The following is an 11,109-nucleotide window of genomic DNA, read 5'->3' as shown; positions in this document are numbered from 1 at the left end:
AAAGGCTGTGGATAGGAATTTGAAAAATGCAAGCATCCCTATGCTGAATTCCCATGTTGATGGCTGTTGACTAAGAGAAGTGATTGATCTGTGATCATTCTCACTAAAACACCCATCATTGCATTAGTGCATTAAAAACAAACAACAACAAAGGCAAAATTCTTATTAAGAAAAGAAGTTTCCTTCTTGGCACTCTGGTACAAAGTTGGAGAAACTCATCTTTATATCATATCACTGTGTCTTCATACCTGCTTTACAGATCACCTAGAGGTTTTTGGGTGATATGTGTTTTCCAGTTCACTCATCAAAACATATACTGTTTCGATGGAACTAGACCAGTTGTAAAGAAGTCCAGGGAAAGGTATATAAATTGGGAAGCAAAGACCCAGATCTGATCCAACAATTGCAGATTTCATCAATGGTGCCTGATGGAGTTCATAACCAGGCTAGAGATGCCTGTCTGGTCCTTTCACTCTTACTCTTTTCTTCTCCCTGTCATGCAGCAACAACCTCCTCAATGCCCCCTTCACCTCTTTGTTTCTGAGGGTGTAGATCAGGGGATTCAGGAGTGGGGTGACAATGTTGTAGAAGAGGGTGAGGAACTTGCCTTGATCCTGGGAGGAGCTGTTTCCAGGTTGCATGTACATGTAAATGATGTTTCCATAGAAAAGTGAGACCACTGTGAGATGGGAGCCACAGGTGTTGAAGGCCTTTTGCCTGCCTGACGCTGACTGAATCTGTAACACAGCCCTCACGATGTAACCATAGGAGACCAGGATAAATACAAGCGGTGAGAGTACAATGCCCACTGCCAGTACAAAGACAGTGCCCTCAATGGCAGCTGTATTCACACAGGCCATTCGTATCAGGGCAGGCATCTCACACAGGAAGTGGTCCACACTGTGACGCCCACAGCGGGGTAAGCGTAGGGTGACTGGGGACATGGCCAAGGAGTTGGCCACCCCACAGCTCCAGGCTATCAACACCAAGCCTAGGCAAAGCCGGGGATTCATGATCACCATGTAGTGCAGGGGCTTGCAGACTGCAACAAACCGGTCATATGCCATGACTGCCAGGAGTAGACATTCCACACCACCCAGACCCAGGAATAGGAAGAGCTGGATGGCACAGCCTGTGTAGCTGATGGTCTTGTCACTTCCACTCAAGTTATACAGAAGCTGAGGGATGGAGCTGGTGGTAAAACTAAGGTCCAGGAAGGAGAGATGGGCGAGGAAGAAGTACATGGGAGTGTGGAGGTGAGGATCCAGCCAAGACACCAGGATGATGGTAGTGTTGCCCACAAGGATCAGGAGATATGCGATCAAGATAACCACAAAGAGGATTCTCTCCAGATGGGGCCGATCAGAAAATCCCAAAAGGATGAAATTTCCCTGGTTGCTCTCATTGGTCCCATCCATCTCTACTACACCTGAAGAGGAATATTGATATTAATAATGTGAACAGCCAATAAAATGGAGTGTTTACTATGAATGTTTACAGGCATTCTTCTATGTTTTTTACATTTATTTACTCATTTAACTCTAACTAGAATGGTACGAAGTTGGCACTCTTACTATCCTTGACCTACAGAAACGGAAACTGAGACAGATGTGTGTTAAGTAAATTATCATATTCTAGAAGGGGCAAAATGAATTTTAAACACAGAAAATGGGGCTTAGAGTCTTTATCTTTCACTGATGGTAGTGCCTCTAATCCCAAAGTCAGGAAAGATAAATCCTCCCATGGCCCAACTATTGATTCTTCTTGAGACACAAGTTCTTAAGCTCCTGCTGTAACCTCAAAGGCCCAAAGACATATCCATGTTATGCAGAATATTTGTCTGTTCTTATCCCAAAGACACACTTCACTCATTTGATTATTATTCTTGAGGTAATTTTAAAGTATCTGTATAGATAATATATAAGACAATAAAATATTACTAAATAATATGCACATAAAATTAATCTCTCTTTGTCTCTTTCCTGCCATCTCTGTCTCTATTTTTCTGTCCCTATGTGTGTATGTCTTTCTCTCTCTCTCTCTCAGATAGGTCTTGCATAGAAGGAATAATTCTTTTCTTCCAAAATATTATATACTGCTTGAGGAAAAAATATAACATTTTGTAATGGATAATGCAACTTTAATGCAATTATTCACATATATGTTCAGAATTTCTATCAAATTGCAATTCCAAGAACCTATCACATTCAAAGCAAAGAATGTTTGAGGACAAAACCACAAGTCTTACAGATAGATATAGAGAAGTAGATTGCAAACAATTTAAGTTGCAATTCCAATCTCCTCCGTTACGATCTCTTAACCAACAAGATACCATTACAAGCTATTTGAAAGATCACTTACCTTTACATAGTTTTCCCATCTAATATGGTAATACTCAAACTACTTACACACATGTTCTGTTATTTTATTAATATGAAAAAGTTGGTAAATATGAAAGTTTATATGTATGCTATATAAAACTCATATGACATATAAAAAATGAGATTAGGCAGGAAAATTCTGAAGGAAAAAAAAAGTCTAATGAGGAGAAACTATCCTTATATATATCAAACATACACTGAAAATATAATAATTTAACATGATCGGAATTTCCTTGGTGGTCCAGTGGTTAAGAGTCCACTTTGCAATGCAGAGGACACGGGTTCCATCCCTGGCTGGGGAGCTAAGATCTCATATGCTGTGGGCAACTAAGCTCACACCACAGCTAGAGAGAAGCCATCAGGCTGCTGAGGAAGATCCTGCAAGCTGCACCTAAAACCTGACGCAGCCAAATAAATAAATATTTAATAAAAACAACAAAAAAAGAACAACATAAAAAACATGATCACTGAAAAGGCATTTGGGGTTGGGGAGTGTGGATCCTTAAATTACTCCTTTCAACAAAACTAATTACAAATCAAATATTTAAAGTGTTAAAAATACAGCCACTATAAGAAAGTCAACCATTGCTCAATACACCTCTCTCTTGCTCTTTTTTTTCTTTTTCCTGATCATCTTGGATTTAGGTAGATCTCACTAGATAAGTTGCAATTTTTGAAAGTATGAAGCAAAATATATATTTGATTCCATATTTTAAAAAAAATCTATACTACAAAAAGACAACTAACAAAGTCTAAAGAATAATGTCAATACTATCGAACTTCAACATGAAAACTGAAAGCTGTCTTAACAAGAAAATATGTAACAAAGTAATGTAGATAATAATTTGAGCATTTTACAGAAAATAATTATTTACAATAATGTGACAAAACATCAGAATTGTTCTCACTGATGATTGAGTATATAAAGTATAAATATAAATGTATTTGCTTCTTAGATATGTATTTATAGGTGTGGTATATACAGAGTTGGGGAAAGTGTGGGGAAATGAGCCCATTAACTCCTAATAGGAATTTAAATTGAAATAGTATCTTTGGCAGAATCTTAGAAGAGATCATTAATTATGAATAACATATATGCTGACATTCTTCATGTTATTTTAACAAAAACAATTATACCTTATAAAATTTTAAATCACATGTGGTTTTTTTGACTTATTAATTCTGAATATTGGAATCTGTCCTGCATTTATTAACATACAACATGTAATGTAATTCCTCCAAAGTCTTCATTATAGTATTGATTGAGACAGATAATACTCAGAAATAATATATATGTTCAGTTATTGAAATGATTTAATAAATAACAACCTTGTGAACTTGAAACAAATAACTACTAAATAAAAATAATATATGTATGTGGCTTCACTTGGCATTTTTTCCAAAAATCTTATTAATTTTAAACAAGGAAAAGGCAAAATGTAATGTATAGTGAGGTTATATGTGGTCTGGTCCCATCTTTTTGGTCAGTAAATCTATATATAAATATTCATACCAAAATAGAACCAATATCTAGAAATATGTACATTGAATTATCAAAAAGGCTCACTTCTAGAACATGAGATGGAGTTTAAGGGAGACTTTAATGTCTACACATCCTTTGTTTATAAAATTGGAAATAGTAATCATGAGTTGTTATAAAATTTAAAAAGAATATTTATACATGTATGTGTATAGGATTATATACCTAGGAAATTTCCCTAGAAATGATTCTGTCTTTTTTAAAATCAGTTAATGTATCTTTTTAACTTAGTTATTCCTTCTTTACAGAAATCATTGCCTCATCCCCCTTAATATATATATACATATATATATATACATATATATATATATATATATATATATATATATATGTAATTATCAAACTGAAAAAGGAAGAAAAGTAGGAAGAAAGGAAGTTAGGAAGAAAAAAAAGACTGAAAGAAATTTTCAGTCTACATAATAATACCAGTGTTTTGAAACAAACTGATGCACAATTTCATACTCTTAAAATTGTAAATCCTGGGATATAAGAGAAAATTGAGTATGAGGAGCTGAAGATGAGCCAAATGCAATGACAAGGCAAGAGTGGTTTTCAAGAGAACTGGAAATCCAATCTCTTGAATTGCTTTTACAACTTTGATGCTGGCTTCAAGAATGGCTTCTTCACAGGAAGATTAAAGAAAACTGAAAGCGAGTGCTCTTGCTAGTTTTCAATCAAGAAGCTGTGCCTTTTCTCCTGTTCAAGTGGAACACTTGTCCTAAGCACTGGGGACCTGAGACAGCGTCCACAAGCCTTGTTGCTGTCACACACCTTTCTACCTGGAAGAAACCCACCTCTCAGATGGGATCCAGAGTACCTTCACTTTCTAAGCAGCTCTGGGAAGGAACTAATTTCTCCCCTTATATTCAAACTTTGGAAGGAATATAATAAGTTTTCCTTTCTCTGTTTGAGGTCCTTCTTAACATACTGGTTCAGGGTTAACAGCCTCCCCTACCTTCTCACATCTCCACCGGTGGTTTATACTTCATAAGAACCTTTTACAGCCACCATGAATATCTTCATATTTAATGCAATCGTGCACTTGTGTTTTGCACACAATGAATTTTATTGTATGTCATGTGGATTTGTCACCACTGTCTTGGTGAGGGGAGAGAATGGGCAATAACCTAGTTATCTTTCATTTTATATACATGGGCACAGCTTGGGAGATCAAAGAATAAACAATTCATTGCTTACTATTGTAGTTCAAGTCTTCCCTATCTTGGAGAAACACTTCCTCTTCATTGCTCAATGGTTAAAAAAAAAAAAAAAGCAGTAAAAAGTGCTAAACTGGAGAGATCAAAGCTCTTCCTACCCACGTGGGTGATGACTCATAGAAAGGTCAGGAAATGAATCCAATTATTGACAACTCACAGTTTTTCAGATATGATTTTTCATGGAGTTGGAGATAGCAGAACAGATCACCTGCTTGAAGACTATTGATTTTTAAAACATGTTTTAAATTGAGCATTTAGGAGAGTGTGCGCTGACACTGTACCTAGAGGTAAAATCTATTTTCCTTGTAGGTGCTGGTCAGCATGTGAACACTGTGGTCCCCAAATGCACCGTTCTACCTCAGAAATGCACAGAATTAAACAACAAAGCAAAAAAAAAAAAAATATTTTTTTTCAGCTCCTAGAAAGCAGGAAGTCATACAATTAAAAATTTTAGTTTATTTCCAAAGCATGTCTAACCTTGCAGATTCAATAATCTCAAACTCACACAAATTTCATATTCCAGTAGCTATACTGGCATATGAAAGAAAATGGGATTGATGATTTCAGAGTGGACAGCAGGCCTAGATCTTCCCAGTCTAGAGCTGGCATTTCTCCATCTCCTCCCATGAGGCTATAATATCTTTTCAATGCTATTCTTTTTAATGAAACACACATCTTAGATCTTACTTTCTAATGTTTGCCTGACAGATAACAAACTCCAGCCCTAGTACAAAAAGTGAACTTTTATGCTGCATTTATTCATATTTTGTCCCTCACTACTTTTATATATTATACTTTAAAAATTATTTTGCATTGGTAAAGTTATTGCTTTCTTATGACTAAAAAATAGCTTTATATATGTATTTGTCTGTAGATTTGCATCTTGGCATGGAGTCACAAAGAGTTGGACATGACTGAGTGACTGAACAACAAATGTCAGTCATAATCCATACATTTTCCAAGAGCAAGGAGGATGTTTATCATTTTCTTTTTTCTATTTCTTTGATACGTTTCATGTGTTTTTTTTTTTTTAATTTATTTAACAAACCAACAAAAGGGTGCAGATTGATGAGCAGAACTCCTTTGTTGGATATTCTGAGACTTAGTTTCCAACATGGTAGATAGGGGGATCCCTACATCAACAAACTTTGGACACCAGCAGAGTGTCTGAGAATTCAACTCAATTCTGATACTACCCAGAGAAAGTATCAGATTTTACAGGTTAAATGTTCAGTCTTACAAGACTTCTCCCACTGCCTAACCATTTCAGAAGCCAGTTGCAAGCCCAACTATTACCTGTACTTCTGGCCAACTGGCTACAGATTGAAGGTTCCATCAATCCCCTCCTTGGACTTCAGATCCCAGCCACAAGTCCAGGTTGTTACCTGTGCTTCTGAGCAAATGGCTCTAGATCAGAGATTCCCATGACACCCTCCTCAGGTTAGATGACTTTGTTAGAATGACTCGTAGAACACAGAAAAACATTTTACTTACTAGATCATTAGTATATTTTGAAAAGGATATAACTCAGAAACAGCCAGATGAAAGAGATGTAGAGGGCAAGGCATGTTGGAAGGGCATTCTCCGTGTATCTCCACATGTTCACCGACCAGGAAGTTCTCCCAACCCTGTCTTTTTGGGCTTTAATGGAGGTTTCATGAAATATCATTGATTGATTACAACATTGGCCACTGGATGTTGATTCAACCTCTAGCCCTTCTCCTCTCCCCAGAGGTCAAGAGGTGGGGCTGAAAATTCCAACCATAACTGTCCCCGTCCTTAAAGTACTTTCCAGAGTCACCTCACTAACATAACAAAAGACATATTTATTATCAACACTTAGGAAATTCCAAGGTTTAGGGAGCTGTAAGTCAGAAATGCATAAAACTTACAAATTATAATATCACAGTTCCTAAATCCAGAAGTCTACTCACCATTTTTACTCGTAGGCTACCAGGTATCATTAAAAGTCAGAAGTCAAAATGTGTGGATCTTATTATAGGAGGATTGTAAGTTGTTTTACTCCCGCCTGTGTGCACACAGGTGCTCCAGCCAAGTGCAATTCCAGATGTGGGAGGAAATAAAGGCACTTCTCTTGGGTTGGCCCATTCCTCTATAAGTGAAGTGGACCACAATATTTGTGTAGAGGAGTTTATGCTGATGACAATAAGATGCAGTTCTCCTGAGAAAGACTGGAGATGGACCAGTGGTCTGGTTTTCTCAACAGCCCCAACCTCTAGGGAAATTTCTGAACCCACAGGGGTCATTAGTACATACACTGAGGTGTGATGTAGGTATACATCACATCAAACTCTATAATCTCCCATAGGGTCCAGACAGAAAATGAGGACTATGAAAATTTGTTCCTTGATATGAAAAGGACTTATTACTTTACGTAAGTAAAATTGGAGACTCAATTTTTCTTCCATAAATATAGACGGAATATTTGCTTCCTTTCTCTGTTCCTGAGAATTATCATGTATCTAAAAATTAGCCAAAGTATAATCAGTCCCATTCTACTTGGAAGAATAATTTTTTTCCCTTAGTTCTATTGATAATACTGCAAAAGTATTTTGTCATTTTTTTCCTAAGAATTTTTTTTCATGAAAAAGAAAGGACTCATTGACCTAGACAGCTGAAAAATTGGATAGGTGCAATGGTTAATTTAGAACTTTATTATTAATTTAAGGAACCAGTAGGGCAACTGATTTTATTTATTTACTTAGGATTTGAAGCGAAGATGTCAGCATAGTGGATTTATACTTTAGTTTCAAAAAGTAACTAGGGTAAAATTAAGCAATTACCAGGAACTCTTGATTTATTAGACTATGTATATATGACTGTGCTTTTAATGTTCTTATTTAAGTGATGTGACACCCCAAGGCTAAATTTTTTTCAAAATATAAATAATAAAAGTCAATAAATGAATAGCAATTGAGTCCCTGAAAATGGTCAGACAGTATCAGAGAAAACCAGGCTAGTTTGAATCAATTGGTTAGGGGATTTAGCAAAATAATAATCTGGGATCTTTTGAGAAGACATAGCTACAGAGCCACAGAGTAAAGAGTGAAATATTCAACATAGGAAAATGTGTAGAACTTATAGGTTTGTAGAATATGTTTTTTATATAGATACAGATCACTTCCATCCTTCCCTCTTATAATAAAAAAGGTAAATTTGCAGAAGACCCCAGAAGCACACACAAAATGTACATTAAGGAGTCAATTCTTGGAGAGCAGACAGATTTAATAAATCCCAGTGTTCCCAATTTATCTGCCCTTTGGGACAATAAGCCTCAATATCACCACTGTAAATTAGCTCAGTTCCTTCTGCCTGAGGATGAAACTTTTCCACTTCCTGTTCCCAATCAGCCCCACACTAGTTCCCTTCATTCAGCGCCTTCTCAACATGCTAGAATATTAGCTAACTAGTTAATTCACAAGACAAACCACTCACAGGAGTGGGACATGGGGAAAATGATCAAATTAGTTATTTGAATGAATCATCTAGTCTTTTGATAAACTATAAACACGACTCTGGAGAGTTATAGCTTCAGAAAAGCTAGAACCTAATGTTTGAGATTGACTTTGTAATCATTCCTTATGATTTTAGTCATTTTTTATAATGATTTGGCCTAAAAAAAAGTCCAGCAGATAACTAGAGATAGATGGTTGAAGGGAAGTGACAGTGGGGAGAGTACTGGAGGGAGAGAAGGTGGCTCTATAGTGCAGTTAAAACAAAAAGGAGTTCACAAAGCATGGAAAAGTTGGTTTCTACAAAATTTTTATTCCATATAACTTATATAATGCTCCCCACATTCTTAGTATGAAAATTTGCATATGGAATGCATACAAGGCAATGAATGAGTTAAAGTTGTCACTGTATTGTCATAGGGAATCAAAGCTACAAGTGGCTCAATGGAACCTGGGCATAGCAATTCATCATGTCACTGGAACCAGTATCTCTACAAATTTATTCAAATTTCTTCTACACTTAAAAATTGGTTTACTCTTTTAACACTTGACATTAAGCTTTATTGATCGGTGCTTCTCTAGTTATAAATTAGTAATAATAATAATACCATTATATTATATTTCATAAAATATTTTCAGATCCATCACTTAATTCTGCTTAACAAAAGTTAATCATTTATTTATTCAACAAATGTGCATTGAGTTATAACCACATAAAAACCAGTGAGTTGTTTGAGATACGTCAGACATATCATTATCAATAAACAGTGATCCCTCTCCTCAGGATGCTTACAATCTATCCAGAAAAGGCAAAAGCAAGTAAATAAATATTTAATAAATAGGACAATATAATATATTAGAAGCCAATAAGTAGTATATTGAAGAAAAGTGCCTCCATTGCACCCAACAAAGGGAAGTTGGAGGGTGAACTCTGGGTGAGCTCTGGGATAGGTCAGGTTGTATGGTTCTCACTAAAAAGCAGGATTTGAGCATGCCCTTGTGATTCAGGCAGTAAAGAATATGCCTGCAATGCAGAAGACATGGGTTCTAGCCCTGGGTCAGGTTCTATCCCTTCTCTTTCCTGGAGAATGGAATGGCTACTTACTCCAGTATTCTTGCCTAGAGAATTCCATAGTCACAGGAGTCTTGGCAGGTTTAAGTTCATGGGGTCACTAAGAGATGGACATGACTGAGCGACTAACACTAACATGAAGGAAAGAAAGCAAATGAATTAAACATCAGGGAAAAGGAAATTGCAGGTGGAAGGCACAGTTGGGAGAAAGGCTCGATGGTAGCAAGTGCCTGGTCTGGTGTAAACCCAGCCAGGATGCCAGGATAGATGGAGAAGAATAAAAAGGGAAGTAAGGGGAGGAAGTCAGAGGAGAAACTTGTGCTCAGATCTTCTAGGGTCTGAGGGTTTGTTATAAAGATTTTGGCTTTAACTCTAAGATGAATAGAAGGTAATAGCAATGGTACTACAATCTTGGTGCTAAAAGGATCAGCCTGGCTGCTGCATTGAAAAGGGACATGGAGGGGCCAAAGTACAGCCAGGATTGCTATTAGGAACCTAATAACTCAGAGGGAGAGAATGGATGTTCAGACCATGGTTACAACAGTAGAGTGGTTAGAGCTGGCTGAACTCTAGATACGTTCTGAAGGTAGAGCCAACAGAGTTTACTGACAGACTAGTATGAGAAAGTAAAATCAAGAAAGGAGTTAACCAGATTGTTGGCCTGAGTAATTGAAAAAATGGAGTTGTCATCCACTGGAAAAGCCTCTGTGTATTGTGTTTGAGTGTGTGCGTGTGTATGGAATTGAGAAGGCAAAAAATAGGGGTTATAATAGGAGATGCACAAAGCTTTGTGAAACGTGGAATACAAGGGATGAAGAAAGATTTAAGTTGGCTTAGTAACTGACATAAATCATAAGAGGATGCACAATGAGATAATAGGGTTAAAAAGAGACAGTAGACACTGGGATGTTAGCTTCCTGGGGAGGAGGCATTCTTGAGATTCCCTTTTCACCCCTTGAAGAGGGTAGCAGGCCTGAGGTCATGAGGCTTCCTTGTCCTGGTGAATGGGTGGAGCCCCCAGGCGTGACATGATCTTAGACCAGTGACCCTGTCCCTCTTGATCCTTTTGGGAAAGGGGCTCTACTGTCCTGAGTGTTTGTTCTATGTCTCAAGCTCCTGTCATAGATGCTATGCCACTATAGACCCTATAGTGACATGAACACTCAGGAGTTATAGTAAGTTTCCAGGCCCCATTTAAGCCCTGATGATGGGAAAGTGTGAACTGAGACCCAGCTTTCTACTTAGATCATGAGTGGAAAAGGCCTAGGGTGTGCATTGTATGTAAAATATCAACAAGAGGGATGTAAAGTACGTTATTATTACCTCTATTTCTAAAAGAGACAGAGGAATAGTTTGCTCGTGATCAAACATAAACGTATCGAATATGAAATCGTTGTTTAATACAAGGCCCCATCATTAGAATATG

The 11,109-nt window shown here is 37.0% G+C and overlaps 1 protein-coding gene across 1 annotated transcript; it reads right to left on the bottom strand.

Moving 5' to 3' along the window:
* Window positions 1-292: 292 nt before the first annotated feature.
* On the bottom strand, window positions 293-1,418 carry LOC133252014 (olfactory receptor 2W3). Its single transcript, XM_061424769.1, has one exon. It carries the CDS (start codon window positions 1,416-1,418, stop codon window positions 447-449), a length of 972 nt encoding a protein of 323 aa, XP_061280753.1. The 3' UTR covers window positions 293-446.
* Between the last annotated feature and the right edge of the window lie 9,691 nt (window positions 1,419-11,109).

The sequence above is a fragment of the Bos javanicus genome, chromosome 7, assembly GCF_032452875.1.
Source record: "Bos javanicus breed banteng chromosome 7, ARS-OSU_banteng_1.0, whole genome shotgun sequence".
Taxonomy (NCBI): Eukaryota; Metazoa; Chordata; class Mammalia; order Artiodactyla; family Bovidae; genus Bos; species Bos javanicus.
The sequence above is the reverse complement of the archived record's forward strand: the minus strand, read 5'-3'. Positions and strand labels throughout refer to the sequence as shown.

What these genes read in the sequence shown, in the direction of transcription:
- LOC133252014 (XM_061424769.1), bottom strand. Translation starts at nt 1,418, where the DNA reads ATGGATGGGACCAATGAGAGCAACCAGGGAAATTTCATCCTTTTGGGA.